This window comes from Akebia trifoliata, chromosome 3 (assembly GCF_017979445.1).
Source record: "Akebia trifoliata isolate Shusen 1 chromosome 3, ASM1797944v1, whole genome shotgun sequence".
NCBI lineage: Eukaryota > Viridiplantae > Streptophyta > Magnoliopsida > Ranunculales > Lardizabalaceae > Akebia > Akebia trifoliata.
Window position 1 is genome coordinate 12,728,767 of NC_141377.1, and position 18,923 is coordinate 12,747,689.

General features: G+C 36.7%; 1 protein-coding gene across 1 annotated transcript in view; it reads left to right on the forward strand.

The window, feature by feature from the left end:
* Positions 1-444: 444 nt before the first annotated feature.
* Positions 445-18,923, forward strand: part of LOC147406015 (P-loop containing nucleoside triphosphate hydrolases superfamily protein) — a 32,964-nt gene continuing 14,485 nt past the window's right edge. The window contains exon 1 of the mRNA XM_086433939.1: positions 445-814. Coding sequence (XP_086290065.1) covers positions 563-814 — 252 coding nt within the window. The 5' untranslated portion in view covers positions 445-562. The remainder of the gene's footprint in view (positions 815-18,923) is intronic.

Here is an 18,923-nt window from a genome sequence, read left to right on the forward strand (position 1 = left end):
CTCTATGGTGAGGAGATCATCCTCACCAAAAATCAGCTCATTCCAAAACTTCTAACCCCATCAAAATTGATTTACAAAAATTGGACGGTCCACGATTTTTCAATGTGTAAACATGGGGCTAAACATTTCGAATGGGCTGATTTTTGGGGAGGATGATCTTCTAATCATAGAGATCATCCTCACCAAAAATCAGCTCATTCCAAAACTTCTAACCCATGTAGGACAAAAAACGTTTGTTAAAGTGTGTGGTAAAACTTAGGGTGCTGAACATTTCCCATATATTGAGATTTTAGTTTATCTACTACACCACTACACAAGATGTGCAATAGAGACGTTAGGAATTTTTCTTGAAAGGAGTAGGTTCACTTATTTAAAATCAGGGACATAGAAGTCTTTTTCATTTTGGGTTTAAGGCGGTGCACGCACTAAAACACTAACCAAACTTCCGAGTTGCTAGTCGACACGTCCAAGTTTTAAAACGTTTTTTTTGTTAAAAATAAAAAACTGCGAAATATTGGTTTCGTTTCAGATATTTTCATTGCTTAAAGCCGCGAAAATCGAAATGGCTTTTGCTTGTCCTTGGTCCCCATTTCCCCTAACAGCTTCTCTCTCTCGACGAAACTCTAATCCTAATTTTTTTCTTCAAATTCGTACTGGAAATCGCCGAAGAGTTGTTCTAGCTTCAACTTCAATCATGGCTGTCGCGGTATCGGAGGAGGATATCTCTAAGCCATCCACAGCAGCGACAAAATTGGTGACTTTTCTAGGTAAAGGAGGTTCTGGCAAGACTACTTCTGCTCTTCTCTCAGCTCAGGTGATTCAAATGCTCAACTACAACTAGGGTTTGATGATTTCTGTCTTTGAATTCAACTGAAACCTGTCGTATCTTTAATTTTTTTTAATTAATTAATTAATTAATTACAAGAGTATATATGCGCTGCTGACCTTCATTTTTCAATTTCGCAATTCTACTTTGAGTTGCTTGAAGTAGTAGGTTAGTTTGATTGTTGGACAAGCAAGGTATATCACTTTGACTACACTGAAATTTACTTTTTGATTTTTTAAGTTTTTGGAATCTGTTAGAATGAATTTAATGACTTGAATTAAGAAAAGACATGCTTTTAGACACAACTGAATGGATTCATCCTAAGACCCAAGCAATTGTGGGGGACAGATTTTTGAACCAAATAAATGCGGAATAATTATGTTTCACTATTCAAAACTTTGATATGATTCCTAGAATCTTTATGTATCGATTTTAATCAAATCTAGTTAACCACAAATCAAAAATTTAGATTGTCCAATAGTTTAGAGTTACCTTGTCATTGATCAACTTAATTGATTGTTGAAGATGATCTTCACTTCCAAATCCATTCATTTTGTTCTCAATGGTGCTGCTTATCCTGTCAAGCTTTTCCTTGGGATTGAGAGAGTTTCATAAAAGTAAACCACACCAGCTGTCCCTCTATTATTGAGTTATATAGAACTCAATTAGGTTGATTCCTAATTGAAGAACTCTTCCTTGATTGTCTAGATTTCTAGAACTTATTACTTTTATCCACATAGTTTCTTAAAAATTATTTTATTTCCAATAGGTTTCTCAAAATCAATTAGAATCACATTACTTGGTAAGTTCCTTTTAGAGGCCTATTGTTTTTTGCTGAATATTAGCCGCCTATTTATTAGGACTAAATTAATTAAAAAAAGTAAGTGGACCCAACATAATATTTAAATCACACAGGATGTGCATGTTACAGTTGACCCCCCTAGAATATAATATTTAACTTTTGGGTCCCTCCCACAAATATCATTATCAGATAACTCCTTCCTTATTCATCAATATCCCATACATAGATCTTTTGGATATCAATCTACTATCTGACCTATAATCTTAGGTGCTGTTTGTTAAACTGAAAAAAATAAGTGCTGAATAGCATTAAGCGCTGAAACTTATAAGCGCTGAATTTAAGTGCTAAAAAAGTTGTTTGTTTAGATGCTGAATCATGTTTGTTACACATTGCTGAAACTGATAAATTGTCTTTGTTACCCTTACAATCATATTATACATTGTTTGCATGTTTTAAATGCTTATTTATTATCAAACACAATAAAATATATTATTTCTTATAAAATTAAAATACAATTTATTTTTAAATAATAAATAATACTCAAATCTTCAATTTATAAATAATAATTTCTATTTATAAAAGCCCACAAATTTCAAATTAAAAATAATAATGTCATACAAGTCACCAAAATTTGAAATCAACTTAAAAAGAACTTAATTTTTTATGAATAATTTTCGATGGAAATGAAGGATGTGTAATTATAAAAGCACCCTATGAATTAATAAGGGCAACCCACACTATAGCCATTTTTTGTTTTGTTTTATATGGATTAAAATTTTTGGAATGACCAAATTTTTAGTGAGGATAATTTATATGGTCTAGAGATCATCCTCACCAAAAATCAGTTTATTTTGAAACTTCTAACTCGTTAAAAATAGTTTTCAAAAAAAAAAAAAATGGACAATTTACGATTCTTGAACTTGTTTTGATAGGGTTAAAAGTTTCAAGATGTGCTGATTTTTTGTGAGAATGATCTCCTCATTGTAGAGATCATCCTCACCAAAAATCAACTCATTCCAAAATTTTAACCCATATAAGACAAAATAATTTAGCTATGGTGTGGGTTTATTAATTTGTGAGGTGTCTATATACTTATCCATGGGATATAAGAGGTAATATCCTTTTAAGAATAAGGGCATAGTTGTCCATGCTCAAAAAAACAAAGGGCATACTTGTCCGTGTTGAAAAAGCGAAGTGCTTACCGCTTCAACACTTTTTTTCAGCATCAAAATAGTGCTGAATTTTTTTCACTTATTTTCAGCAATAAGCACGAGTAAACAAACGCGCTATTTTGACAAAAGTGCTGAATTTAATTTTTTTCAACAATAAGCACTGAAAAATAGCGCAAACAAACACCACCTTAGTGTATGTTATTGGATCTCTAATATGATAATTTGGGTTGGAAGATTGTTGGATTTATGTCTTCTCCCTCGTTTGTTGAGTATTTAAACGCAGGTAGATTAGGGAATTAAATTTCTGATTGTTATTATTATCAACAAAGTACAACCCCTAGGATATATATACAACAATAATCTGTAACTAAGTCCTAGATAAGTTGCACAAGAATAAGACCAGATAAGTTATCTATAGCTAGGAAATATTTAAATTTAAAATACAACATTAATCCCTAACTAATAAGATATAGTTAACCAATCCAACTAATCAGCCTATCCTGATGCCTAAGATTTCGAATCTTTCAACACTCCCCCTCAAGCTGATGTGTAAATATTACACAATCCTAGCTTGTTCGTTAATGATTTGAATTTATCCTTAGGAAGCCCTTTTGTGAAGACATCTACCACTTGTTCCTTAGAAGGAATATACGACATACAGACAATTTCACTTTCCAACTTCTCTTTGATAAAATGACGATCAATCTCATTGTGCTTGGTCCTGTCATGTTGGACTGGGTTATTGGCAATACTTATTGCTGATTTACTATCACAGTATAACTTCATAGAAGCTTCGAAACAATTCTCAGTTCTTCTAATAATTTTTTCAGCCAAAGTAGCTCACATAACCCGAGTGCAATTGCTTTATATTCTGCTTCAGCACTGCTCCGGGCCACAACCTATCGTTTCTTACTCCTCCAAGTGACTAAATTGCCTCTAATGAATGTACACCACCCAGATGTAGATCTTCGATCAACCACCGATCCTGCCCAATTTGCATCAGTATGTGCTTCCACTGTTAACTCTCCTCCCTTCCTGAATAATATACCTCGGCCTGGGCAGTCTTTTTGATACTTCAATATTTGAAAAATTGTATCAAGATGTTCTTCCTCCGGATCATGCCTAAATTGACTAACCACACTTACTGAGAAAGAGATATTGGGTCTTTTATGTGATAAATAGATCAACTTCCCAACTAGCTTCTAATAGCTTTAACGATCAACTTTCTTCCCCCTTTCCATCATTCCGTTTTTATGATTGAGAGAAATTGGAACATCCATCTGTTTGCTTCCTAGCATACCAACCTCCTTAAGTAAATCAATGTTATATTTTCTTTGTGACACAAATATCCCTTCTTTTGATCTAGTGACCTCCATACCAAAGAAATACTTAAATTGTCCAAGGTCCTTAACTTCAAACTCGGCAGCCAATATTCTCTTCAATTTTTGAATTTCAGCAACATCCCTTCCAGTAATAATTATGTCATCGACATACACTATTAGAATTGTGACTCCCCCTCCATTTAAATGCTGATAAAACATTGTATGATCAGCTTGTTCTTGTGAGAAACCTGCCTTTCGAATAGTTTTAGAGAAATGATCAAACCAGGCCCGTGGTGACTGTTTTAGCCTGTAGAGAGATTTTTTTAGCTTGCAAACTCTACCCTTTCCTTCATTCCTTCAAAACTCGGTGGTAGCTCATGTACTCCTCCTCTTCTAGTTCCCCGTTCAAGAAGGCATTCTTCACATCCATTTTATGTAAGGTCCAGTCATTTATTGCTGCCAACGATAGAAGTACTCTCACTATATTCATTTTCGCAACCGGTGCAAAGGTTTCTTGGTAATCAATACCATACGTTTGTATATACCCTTTTGCAACCAGTCTTGCTTTAAGTCTTTCTATGGTTCCATCAGCTTTATGCTTGACTGTGAACACCCATTGGCAACCCACTGGTACTACTCCTCTCGGTAAAGACACAATCTCCCAAGTTTTATTTTTTTCAACGCCCTCATCTCCTCTAAAACTGCTTCTCTCCACTCTAGATTTTTCATGGCTTCTCTAATATCTTTTGGTATAGTGACAGTTTCTAGATTCATTATGAAGGCCCTATAAGATGGAGACAGGGCATGATAGGACATGAATCTTTGTATAGGATGCAGAGTGCAGGATCGTACACTTTTTCTTTGGGTTATAGGTAACTCTTTTTCTGGACAAGGTTCAAGTGGACTTGAATTCTGAGCTGGTTGTGACTGGATTGGATTCTCGATTGCAGTGAGGCTCGGACCTGAATCTGGATTCGATTTTGGAGATTGGCTAGTGTTTTCTGACTGTGTTATTTCTTTTAAATGCTGCTGTCTCCTTGAGTAAACACTGAGTTCAGGGCCTTTTTTTGTATTGTCATTCCTCTTCGGTCGATCATCAGTAAATGGCATAGGTTGAGGGTTAATGGATCTTATTGACTCTAAGGACTGACTTGGTGATTCTACGGACTCTAAGGACTGAATTGTCCTGGAAAGTGTTTCCCAAAAATTTGCTTCACCCAACATTTCCCCCTGAAGTGAATTTGCTAGGAAATATGCTTGATTTTCGAAGAAGGATACATCGTAACTTACACGCATTTTCTTGGAGATAGGGTCATAACATTTGTAGCCCTTTTGGGTTGGAGAATAACCAAGAAAGATAGTTTTTATGGCCTGGGGGTCGAGTTTGTTACGGTTGTGGGAATGGACATGGACGAAGGTTATACATCCAAAGACATGGAGAGGAATAGAAGAGAGAAGGTGAGATTGAGAAAAAGATTGTTTGAAGACTTGAATTGGTGTTTTGAACTTGAGAACCCGAGAAGGCATGCGGTTAATAAGAAAGGAAGCTGTTAAAATGGCTTCACCCCAAAAACGTTTAGGTACATGATTTGTGCACATAAGGGTACGGGCTACTTCCAATAGATGGCGGTTTTTTCGTTCGGCTATACCATTTTGTTGGGTAGTATCTATGCATGAGGAATGATGAATGATACCATGGTCATTTAGATACGAGCCTAAGATTTTGGAAAAGTATTCAGTTCCATTATCTGTGCGAATCATTTGAATTTTTGTGTGAAATTGATTTTGAATCATAAGATGAAATTGTTTAAAGATATGAAATGCTTCAGATTTTTCTTTCATAAGGTAAACCCAACAAAGACGTGAATGGTCATCAATGAATGTAATAAACCAACGGGAATTCGATAGATTTGGAATACGAGACGGACCCCAAATATCACTATCAATCAAAGTAAATGGAGAAGATTGTTTATATGGTTTAGAACGAAAAATAGCACGTTGGTGTTTAGTCAACTTACAAAATTCACACTGAAATTGGACTGGTTTCTGACTCTTGAACAGAACAGGAAATAACTTTTGTAAATATCGAAAACTAGGGTGACCTAGACGCCTATGCCACAACTTTATTTCTTCCGACACAGAGGAGACTTTATTGACCACTTGAGCTTGTTCCTCTTGGATAGTAGCATTGTCAAAGTAATAGAGCCCACCAATTTCTTTAGCACTGCCAATCATCCTCCCCGAATTCAAATCTTGAAATTCACAATGTGAGGGAAAGAATTTAGTAATGCAGTTATTTGTTTTTGTGAATTTGCTTACTGCAAAAAGATTACATGAGAGGCTGGGTACATGTAAAACAGATGAGAGAGATAAATTTGGAGAGAGAGATACACTCCCTTTTCTAGCAATAGGAGACAAAGAACCATTAGCAATCTGAACCTAATAACTTTGATTGACCAGTCATGTGGTGAGACGAACCAGAGTCTATGATCAATGGAATGGGAGAGGATAGGAGAGTACCTTGTTTGGCTATAGTACAAGTTGGAGTCTCAGTGGTACTAGAGGCATCTGTTGGGGCTGATTAATAAGCTGTTGCAACCAGTCAAAGTGCTCCTTAGTGAATGGAGACAAGGATGAGGAGGGTTCAGTCCCTGCAGTATAGGCATGGGAGGAACCAGTAGGATGGTTGGATCGGCGCGGATTTGGCCCGTGGTTAGGAAGGTTAGAGGGACGGCCATGAAGCAGCCAGCATGTTTCCTTTGTGTGTCGAGGCTTATTGTAGTGCTCACACCTCAAATTCGTCTTTTGGTCTTGTTTGTGTGTGGCTGGTCGAGTGTAAAGGCCGCCAACAAGTGCAGTCTCTACGGGTTCAGTAAGCAGGGTGGAGTTCTCCATATCGGGGACCAGGCAAGGAGCATTCATGGCGCCCTTCCGGCATTCCTCGTGTGTAATATATGCGAAGACCTCCATGGTAGACGGTAGAGGCTCCTTTCCAAGGACCCGTTCGCGTGCAACATCAAAATCGGAATTCAGGCCTCCAAGGAACTCATACACACGGTCTTTTTCTAACAGCTGCTGGTAAAGAACGCTGTCGTTTGTGTTTTCCCATTCGATCATCGAGAGATGGTCGAGTTCCTGCCATAAAGTCTTTAGCAGATTGAAGTATCGAGTTACGTCATGATCTCCCTAACGAATATCCTTCAATTGAGTCTTTATAGCAAACACTTGGGCTGAGTTGCCGCGGTTGGAGTACGTCATAGCCATGGCGTCCCAGATTGCTTTTGCATTGGTAAGAAAGAGATAAACCTGACCAATATCAAATTCCATCGAGTTAATTAGCCATGCCATGATCATGGTGTTCTCGGTTAGGGCAGATTGGTCTGCTTCTACAGCTGGACATTTGACAGTACCCGTCAAATATCCAAACTTTCCACGACTAGTGATAAACATCTTGACAGTTGAGACCATTGGAGGTAATTCAATCCGTTGAGTTTGAGAGTGGTAATCTGTAGAGAAGGTCTGGGGTAGAGGAGCGGCTGGTATTTGTAGTTGTGGTAGAGACGGTGCTTGGAGAGGAAGTCTGATCAGTGCTAATATCAGACATGGTTGTGAATGGAAAAAAAAACAAAGAAGACAGAAAAAAAATGCGTTTTAATGCTCTGATACCATTAACGCAGGTAGATTAGGGAATTAAATATTTGATTGTTATTATTATCAACAGAGTACAGCCCTTAGGATATGTAGACAACAATAATCTATAACTAAGTCCTAGATAAGTTGCACAAGAATAGGACCATATAAGTTATCTACAGCTAGGAAATATTTAAATTTAAAATACAACATTAATCCTTAACTAATAGGATATATTTAACCAATCCAACTAATCAACCTATCCTGATGCCTAAGATTTCAAATCTTTCAATAGTATTGTATTATTTGCTTCTGTTCCTGAGTGTCACGTGTCATGCTCTAGTTTGACTTGTGACCTTATATTCGTAGTTGCACCTTCCCTATTAGATCGGTCTTTTGGGGTAAATGGTTTGTCAACATGGTATCAAAATGCTTGGTTTGTATAGGTTACGGGTTTGAGTGTTCTCGAGGGAATTTTCCACCCTTATGGGTGAGGGGGAGTGTTGTGTTATCCACCTCTGCTCCCGGGTATCACGCGCTCACTTATCGTGCCTCAGTTCGACCTATGACCTTCTTATATTCATAGTTGTTTTTAACCTATCCGATCGATCTTTTGGGGTAAATGGTTTGTCAACGTTGTCGGGCTTGAGACTTCATTTGCTACTTGTCTAGTGCCTAACTTACCCCGTTTAGGTTAATAAGCCTTTTAGCCCATTCTTTTAAAGTGAGAAAGCCCTTAAAAGGGATTTTTTTTTAAAACCCGTTAAATAGTTATTGATATTTGAGATACCTTTTATTTCATGATTTGAAATGAGTTTTTTGTGGGTCGGGTTGTACGTGGGTTAACACGATACGTTAATTAAATAGGTTAATGTCCCTAACTTAGACACAACTCGTTTAATATTCAGGTTAAACAGGTTGCACGATTCGAGTCGTGTTAAGAATTGCTACCCTTAGCTTTTGTCGCCTTACTGGACACCCACTTGTGTGGAACCGTTAGGACAGTAGGTTGTTGATTGGCTGTTGAATGCCTAGCTATCTTACTTAGTAAGGCCTTGCTCCCCTTCTTTTTATATAAAAGAAAGAACAAATGCATATGGACTGGCTCATTTTCCTTTCAATCTAGAAACAAAAAGTTATCTCCAATTCATTATGCAACTCATACCCCCCCCACCCCCCCCTTTCATGTTCCCCAACTAACTTGATAGCACATCAAACAACTTTGTCGGAGAAGGAAACATTCAATTAAGAGGAAAAAAACTGGAAGGTCATCCTGACGAAGAAGACATCTGTAGGCGGCATCTTAAGGAGTGTGCGTCTGGAAAATTTGCCACAATAATGATGTTGATATATAAAGCATAAATTTTTTTTGAAGTTTTAATTTGACAACTCAGAGTGCGATACCTAACCGTCTATCATTTCAATAAATTAATAACAACTTAATGTTTTTTTAATTTTTTTTTTGATAAATGTTGAAGATTATGTTAAGAAAAAGAGAAATGGTAGGAAGTCTGGAAATCTGACTTTGTAGGTGCCAGCTAGCTTTGTTGTAAAGTCTATGGGTGACTATACCATTTACCTGAGTTCAATTTCAATCTGCATTGAGTTACTGATCGCATTTAAAATAGAATAGAAGACCTAACTCATACACAAAGTAGAAAAAGAGAAAGGAAATAGGAAATAGATTATCATCACTCTTGGCAAACCATCTCCCACCTAAACATAAGATCCTTAAATAAAACACCCTTAAATTCCATAAACAATTTACTTCAAAAGAACAACAAACCTAAAATAGCTTGATGTTTACCCATGATTGATTAGACCAATGGACCACTCGATATGAAACTTGCACTGCGTTGAATTGAATTATTTACATCCTCCTGCCCTAAGATTGAGTTACGACACATTTGGTTCAAAATCAGGTTCTACTCAAACCTCAATCTCATGATTAACAAGCACTTTGTCTCTCTGTTGCGTTGTTGCTAAACCAATGATGAAAGCAGAAGAATTTTAGAAGAGAAAAGTCAAGTCTCATAATGAGAACTTGGCATATATTTATAACCAATAATAAGTGAATGGAAATAAATGCCCTTACAAAGAAATAGTAGAAATAAACTAATATTAGTCAAATTAGAACTAACTATTCTAATATTTTCAATACTCCCCCTCAAGCTAGGGCAAATATATCAACTAGGTCCAACTTGGTAAAATGAGAGTTAGTGACAGAAGGTCCAATAGACTTCGTAAGTATATCGGCCAGTTGATTTGAAGAAGAAACAAAGACTGTCTCAAGTGCACTAGATCAAACTTTCTTCTTGAGAAAATGAACATCAACTTCGATGTGCTTAGTCCTTTCGTGAATGACTGAGTCAAATACAAGTATGATAGTAGATTTGTTATCATAGAACAACGATGAGGAACTCACAGTAGGAAATTCCAACTCTATCAGTAAAAAACTAAGCCAAAGAAGCTCACATGTGCTAAGAGCCATTGCACGATACTTAGCTTCAGTAGAAGAACGAGAAACCACTCTATTTCTTACTTTTCCACGAGATGAGGTTACCATCACAAAAAGTATAGAAACTAAGGGTAGATTTCCTATCTATAAGAAAACCCGCATAATCAGTATCAGTGAAACAAGACAAATGTGGCTGAGCAATAGAAGAATAAAATAGGCTTAGACCAGGACGAGACTTCAAGTAGCGAAGGATACGATACACGACATCAAGATGAGAGGTATGTGGAGTATGCATAAACTGACTGACTACACTAATCACGAAAGTCATATTTGGTCTAGTGTTTGTCAGATAAATCGAGCTGTTTACGAATCTCTGGTAAGATGAAGGATCAGATAATTTTTTTCAGATTCGGCATGAAGATGATGATTTTGATCTATTGGGAAAGAGGTAGGACGACAACCAAACATACCAGTGTCTTGAAGAAGATCTAATGTGTATTTGCATTGAGATAACGAAATACCACAACGTGAACAAGCTACCTCTATCCTCAAAAAGTACTAGAGGGGATCTAAGTCCTTAACCTCAAAAACATTACCCAATTGCCTCTTAACCCTTTCAATCTACTGTGCATCATCTCCAGTTACTATAATATCATCCACATAAACCAAGACAATGGTATTGCGGCCACTTACTCCTCGTCGAATAAAGTAAGTACGGTAAGAGTGGCATCTGGAAAACTTCATAGATAGAATAACCTTAGAGAAATATTAGAACTAGGCTCGTGGAGATTGCTTTAGGCCATACAGAGATTTGAGAAGGCGACATACTTTTCTAGAATACTCCCCCTAAAGACAAAATCCAGGAGGGGAATCCATATAAATGACCTTTGTCAGATCACCGTTTAGAAATACATTCTTCACATCAAGCTGGTGAAAAGGCCATGAATGGTATGCCTCTAAAGAGATAAGAAGACGGACAGTAGAAAGTTTGGCTATAGGGGCAAATGTGGCACCAAAGTCCTTTCTCGAAGTTTCCGTAAATCCCTTAGCGACGAGGCGGGTCTTGTAAAGATTAACAGTATCGTCTGCGAGATACTTGATCGTGAAAACTCATTTACAGCCAATAGTCTGCTCTCTAGTGGGAAGGGAAACAAGTTCTCAGGTGTGATTCTTTTACAATGCATCTATCTTAATAGTCATGGCTCTAGTCTACTTAGAATCGTGTAAAGCCTCGAATACAGACCCAGAAACTCGAATAGTATCTGTGGTGGCAAGATAGGCTCGATAAGAAGGAGAGAGACTTTGATAGGAAACAAACTGGGTGATAGGGTGATCAGTAACACACCCTTGCTTACCTTTGTGTAGTGCAATAGGTAAGGGAGAGTCATAAATAGAAGGAATAGGAGTAAATATAGAAGGGGGTATACCTGAGTCCAATGAAGAGGTTGGTAAGGTTGGAGAGGGGGGAGGGCGACGAGAGTAAACCTGCAGGAATGACAAAGATACAAATGGAGAGAAAACTAGAGACGGTAACACTATAGGAGAGGGATCTTGCAAAGGAAAAGAGTCATGTAAAGAAGATAAAGTACAAAAATATGGAACATATTCAAAAAATGTGATATCCAGGGAATGAATAATACAATAAGAGAGGGGATCATAACATTGATACCCCCTTTGACATAGATGAGTAACTTAAGAAAACACAATGAATAGCTTTCTCATCTAGTTTGGTACGATGGAGAGTTTTATCCTGAACAAAGTAGGTATACCCAAAAACTCTCGGTGTAATGGGGAAAAGAGTACTATCAGGTCAAAGAACATGAAGAGGCACTTGTCCCCCTAAGGTGTGGTTCGAACACGATTCAAGAGGAAAGCAGTAGTAAGAATTGCTATATTCCAATATGACTTAGGAACATGTATCCTTTGCAGAAAGCAACGGACGATGTTCATGAGGTGGCGATTCTTGCATTTCGCAACCTCGTTTTGCTCAAGAGTGTATGGGCAAGTTAACTAATGAAGCATACCACGCTCATGAAGATGGGACTGAATCCCATCAGAAATATATTCCTCTTCATTATCTGTTCTAAGAGATTTGACAGTAATGTTGTACTGAGTCTGAATCATTTTTAGAAAATTAACAAAAATAGGGAGCATCTTAGAGCGAGAACACATTAAATAAACCCAAGTACAGTGCGAATAGTCATTAATAAATGTAACATAATATCTATGACCATTAAAAGCAATAACAAGGGAAGGCTCTCACATATCATAATGAACTAAATAAAAAATAACATTAAATCTATGTATGCGAGGAATATAAGAGGTACATGTGTTTTTAGAAAGCTCACACATAGAGCACTGAATTTGGGTCCATTACAAGAGATTTTTAAAGCAGGAAATAAGGAACATATGTGTTAAAAATTAATATGTTCTAAGCGAGCATGCCATAAATCTAAAGTTTGAGGATAAAAAGAATGATACCTAGTGAGTGGGAAGATGGAAGCTTGAGCAGTAGTACGTGGAGCTTCAAATAGGTACAACCCATCCCTCTTATACCCCTTGCCAAAAATCCTCCTCGAAGTCAGGTCCTGAAAAACACAGTGAGTAGGAAAAAAAATGTTACAGAACAATTTAGAGATTTGGTAATACTACTCACAGACATAAGGTTAAGAGATAGGTGAGAAACATGAAGAACAGAATCAAGAGGAAAATCTAGGGATAAGGAGATAGTTCCCTTACTGTGAATAGGGGTAAGAGACCCATTAACAATGTGAATATTCTTATGAGTAGTAGGAAAAATGGATGAAATAAAATGATAGGACTCACCAGTCATTTGATAAGAGGCACCAGAATCAATGACCCAGTTTGGAGGAGCAGAGCTAGATTGAGTGACATGAAATGCGGAAGAGGTACCTAGAGGTGTGATGATAGATGCAACTGCTGAGGATGAGAGAATCTGAGCTTGGATCTGATCCCGTACAATAGCTGTAATCTAGGTTTGGAGATATTGCAAATCAATAATTCCAAGGGAAGCAGGATCAGCGGAGGTAGATTTCACAACAGCAGCATGGGACTGTCCCCCAGAAGATCTCAACATTGTGGGTAGATTTCTCACAATGGCTATACATAAGACCACTTCTTTTACCATGTCCACGGCTTCCACGGCCTCGATTCCCGGATCCTTGAGTACAGGAATTAGAGAAACTTGAATTGGCTGCAAGGGCCATTTGATTTGTATCTAGAGTAGAGATAATGACAAGGGACTGAGTCTAAGAGGGAACTATATGGTGATGATGCTCATCGCTATCAATAGTCGCAAATGTACCAAATAAGGAAGGTAGAGGACTGATTTAAGTATTTGGGTCCACAGTGCTTCAAACTCAGGGTGTAGACCTATGAGGAACTAGTATGTCTGATGTCGAGCAATCCTCTTGACTACACACCCGGCTACCTCTGCAGACTCATAGTGTGAGAGTTCCTCCCAGCAGGACTAAAGGAATTCAAAGTAATTTGCAACACTATGATTTCCTAGAGTAGCCTGAGCAATATCTCGGTAAAGTTCATAAATCTCTGAGTTATTTCACGTATGTGCAGATGTTTGAGTGAGAGCTGACCACAAGGAAGAGACGGTCTCATGATACATAAAAATAGTGTAGATGCATTGCTCCATGGAATTATATAACCATCTAAGAATGGTGCAATTATCGATTTCCCATTATTCAAATGTGGATCAGTGAGGGGTGGCTTAGGAGTAACGCCTGATAGCCAATCAAATTTTCTTCTACTACCTAAATAAAATCGCACAAATCAGGACCAGGACTGATAGTTATGACCATCTAGTGGGGCATTGGTTATACGTTGGACTGAGAAATTAGCTCCAAAGGTTGTGTTAAAGTCCTTAGTCGTGATTTATCGTCATTACACACTATGAACAAGAAGAAACTTTGGATTGAAGGGAGATCTCCCGTAGTAGTATTGTTGAAGGGCAGAAAAGAAAAAAAATACTACTGATTGTTGTCAGCAATACTTGAAACAGCCACTGCTTCTGTCGTAAGACACCAAACTGCTAATGATCATTGTCGGCAGTACCAAAAAACAACCATTGTTGCTGTCGTTGGGTAAGAAAAGTGCTAGTAATTACTGTTGCACACCCAATAGCAGACCATCAAGCAGTTGTTGCTAGTTGAAGGATTCCACACAGTACCTTGCTGTTGATGGAGGTCACAAAACATCACCTTTGTTGTCGTAAATTATAGAGACTCCACCTAATTGTTGTCGCAGGGTTAAACCAACCCAAAAAAAAATCGTAGGTCATAAAGGTGTCACAGGTCACAGAGCAGGACTCTGCTGCTGTCGCAGGTTTTGTACAACCCAGAGATACTTTCGTATGGTTGTAGCAAGGTAGGAACCCTATTAAAGGCAGAAAAATTGAACAAAACTACCCATGAAAAGCAGAAACCCAATCGTAGGACAATAAACATAGCGCAAATCTCTATTGCAGCATGTGAAGAACAAATAAAATCTCCATCGCAACATACGATTAAGAGAATATGAATCAAAAAGAAAAAAAAGGGGCCCCTTGAAGGGGAGAAATTCCGAATGGGGCTGCTACTAGGTGATTAGGGTTAAAGTGTAGTGGGATTAGTGAGATAAGAAAGAATAAAGAAGGAGAAAAAACGAAGAGGGAGGGTCAAAGTGGGATTGGGTTTTTCTTTAGCTCTGATACCAATAAGAATTTTAGAAGAGAAAAGTCAAGTCTCATAATGTGAGCTTGGCATATATTTATAACCAATAATAAGTGAATGGACATAAATGCCCTTATATATAAATAATAGAAATAAGTTAATATTAGTCAAATTAGAGCTAACTATTCTAATATTTCCAATACAAGCTTCTAAATTCTGTCTTTTTTAGTGCATTTGTAAACCCTTAAAAAAGGTTTGACAACTTTTTTTTTGTACGATTTTGAAGTTTTTTTTTTTTTTAAATAGTTTCCTATTACTAAATTTTAATTGCATTGAATATGGTTATTCATGCATTTGGGATAAGGTTTTTCAACCTTTATCTCTTTATTCACAACAATTGAATGGGACATGACATCTAATTTCTTTCAAAGAATCATCATTGCCCTCTCTATTGGAATTTGGAAACTCATAGTTTCCAAATTTTCTAAGGAAAAGTCAATTACTCCCTTCGAGAGGTCATCAATAGCATTCTTGGTCTACTCTTCTTTTGGAGCAAATTGTTCAAGGAGTTCTTTGAAGGCTTTCTTCGTTGATGGTTTTTTTGTGTGTTTTGTTTGTTTGTTTGTTTTGTTTTACTTTTACTTTTGTTTGGTATGTCCGCTCAACATCCTTCTTGTTATATTTTCTTACTTTCAATGGAATTTGTATTAACCTCCTCCCCCTGTGGAGTGTGGAGAGATATTTCTACTTTGGGAGTGGTCTTCGGGGAGCACATTAGATTCGAAGTAGGTGGGGGGATCACATTCATTTCTAAGAGGATAGGTGGTGTACTGATACCCTTTTATAGTTTCTGTTTCTGTTTCCCGGTTTGTATTCACTTTCTTTGAGGAAAAGAATGTCTGTCTTTACCTTTTCGATTCCTAACGAGAGGGGAAAGTCTGGGAATCTAGGTCTTAGAAGAAGACTGAATGATTGGGGTATTGTGGATGCTATCTCTATCTTAGATTTACTAGTTTCTACAAATCCTTCGATGGTCAGAGCAGATCATCAAATTTGGAAGGGCAATAGTGACGGTTGCTTCACGGTTAGTTCTTTTTATTTGCTTTTTGTAGACAACACTGAGTTTTGCCTTCCATCTTCTTTGATTTGGGTTTCAAAGGTTCTTTCTAAAGTGTCTTTTTTTTTTTTGTGGTTGGCGGCTTTGAATAAATTGCCAACAATCAACTCTCTTAGACATAAAGGCCTTGTCTTGATTGACTTTTGTTGCTTGTGCAAGTCTAGTGGTGAGTCGGTTGAGGTGGCCCATGGCATTTGGACTTTTTTTCTCTCATTGTTTGAGATTTCGTGGTGTCTTCCTAGTTCGGTGGTCTCTCTTTTGTTTAGTTGGAAAATCCATTCCTTTTCTGATAGGTGGAAGATTATTTGGAAGTTCATTCCCTTTGCGATCTGTTGGGACTTGTGGAAAAAAAGGAACTTACGCACATTCAAGGGTATAGAAAATACCTTGCAAAAGCTCATCTTTAGTATTCTCGGTTTGTTGTTCTTTTGGTGTAAGCAATACAAGGAGTTTAGAGGTTTCTTTTTTGAAGATTTTATGTTTAGATGGGAAAATGTAATTAGGGAGTGATCGCTTTATCTTTCTCTTCCTCCCTTTCTTTGTTTTTTCTGAGGACTTCTTGTCCTCTTTTATCAATAAATTTTACTTAAAAAAAAAAAACCTCCTCTCCCCCCCCTCAAAAATGATAAAGGACGAAAATAGGACTCTTTCTCTAGTTAATGAGGTTTTATTCTTGTGAAGGTAGGATCTTCTTTGCGGATGTTTGAGTAAGATCCACTTGTTAGTCATACCAATTCAATCCTTATTCTCTAGTTTAAATGTTATGAATTGTTTTAGAAAATCTATTTAGACTAATAACCATCTAATTTACCTTTAATGAGACTCTCAATCACCTTAATTGAAGAAAAAAATTGGACTCTTTCCCTATTGAATGAGGTTTTATTCTTGTGAAGGTAAGATCTTCTTTGTGGATGTTTGAAAAAGACCCACTTGTTGGTCATTCAAATTCCATCACTTTTCTCTAGTTTAAATGTTATGAATTGTTTTAGAAAATCCATTTGGACTAATAAGCATCTAAGTTACCTTTAATGAAAGACTATAACGCCCTATAAAATTTATTATGTATCTCGAAGAATAAATTTTATGAAATTTGCTGATTATTAATCAAAGTTGTAATGGGATAGTTTGTGAGTCAATCATATATTGTTTGTAGGTTTAGAACTATCGAAAAACATAGTTTTGCTTGAGTTTGATTTGTTGATTTAAGTTAATTGATTCAAAAAGATGTTTTAGAAGTATATATATACATATTCATTTATGCCGAATCTATGGTAACCATTTTTGTCCCTACCTAAGATTGTGACACATACCCTCAAATATAAAATTATTCTCACATAACAAGATGGAACCCGAGCTTATTTAAATACATATGTTAGAGCAATTCACATCTGAGCGATATCACATAGGGACCTAAGATTCGTAGCTCATATTTGATTTGAACCCGAGCTCGTGTTTGATCTAATCTCGAGCTTGTATCTGATCCCTAACTCATATTTGATCTAATCCCTAGCTCGTATCCGATTTGGTCCCTAACACATATCTAAATTCAAGTATATCCTTTCACATTAAATAAGATGCATACAAGATCTTATCAGATTGGTGGGACACACATGTCAGATTGATGGGACATCACATGTTAGAATTCTTCATTTTCTACTTTGCATTAATGATTTGAAACACTTACACATCAGACTCAAGTGCCTTCTTACAAGTGGTGGACGCATCTTCCACAGCACTCAAGTACATGATGGAGACATCAAATCTTGAAGAGTTGATTTTAGTTTTTATTTAGATTTATATTTTAAGGTTTTAATTTTATTTTTTTTGGGCTTATTTTGATGTTTTATTAGCCCATAGTCTTAATATAATATTTGGGGGCAGGGCAATTTAGTAATTTTAGTTTGTCTTTTATTTAAATTTGGGTTGGAAAACTAGGAGAGTTGTTTGGTATTTTAGTTTGACTTGGATTCTTGATTGATTTTCTTTATATAGAATGTATTAGTTTTTTTTAAATGAAGAATTTAGATGAATAAAAAATGAGTTTATTTTATGGAATGAAGTCAGTTCTCCACCATTTTTGGTGTGATTCCAAGAAACCCTTGGTGGCGGGTGTGAAGTAGGTGGTCTATATCTTCTCAACAGGGCTTTTGTTCCAGTAGCTCTTCATTCATCTTCGAGCACCTTTCAGTGGCATTGTCGGTTTAGTTATCTTTCTCCTTATGTTTTACAGAGTCTAGTTCCTACTTTAAATAAAGATTTCACACTTAATTGTGAAGCATGTCAGTTTAGCAAATACCATCGAGTGTCTTTTCCATTTAGTGAGTCTTAGAGAGTCCAATCCTTTTCGTTTAGTGCATTCTAATGTTGAGGTCTTTCCGCCATTTTTATTTAGGTTTTAAATATTTTATTATTTTTGTGGATGACTATTCAAGGATGACTTGGTTATTTTTAATGAACGACCGTTCTAAGTTATTTAATATATTTGAACAGTTTCATATGGAAATTCGAACCCAATTTGGTATTTCTTTATGTATTTTACGTTCTGATAATGCAAAAGAATTTTTTCTTGATTGTTTATACTAATTATTTTTAGTCTCGCGGTATCATTCATCAATCTTGTGTTCATACCCCTCAACAAAATGGGATAGCTAAACGTAAAAACCACCACCTTCTTGTGGTTAAACGTGTCTTGATGTTTCAGATAAAGATTCCCAAATATTATTGGAGTGAGGCTGTGCTTATTGCTTATCATCTCATCAACCATATGCCTATTGTTGTCTTTGATAACGCTTCTCCACATCAAATCTTATTTCCTTATCGTCTTATTGTTCATCTTCTTCGTGTGTTTTGGGTGTCTGTTTTGTTCATCATTTGGGTCTTGGTCGTGACAAGTTAGATCCAAAAAGTTTGA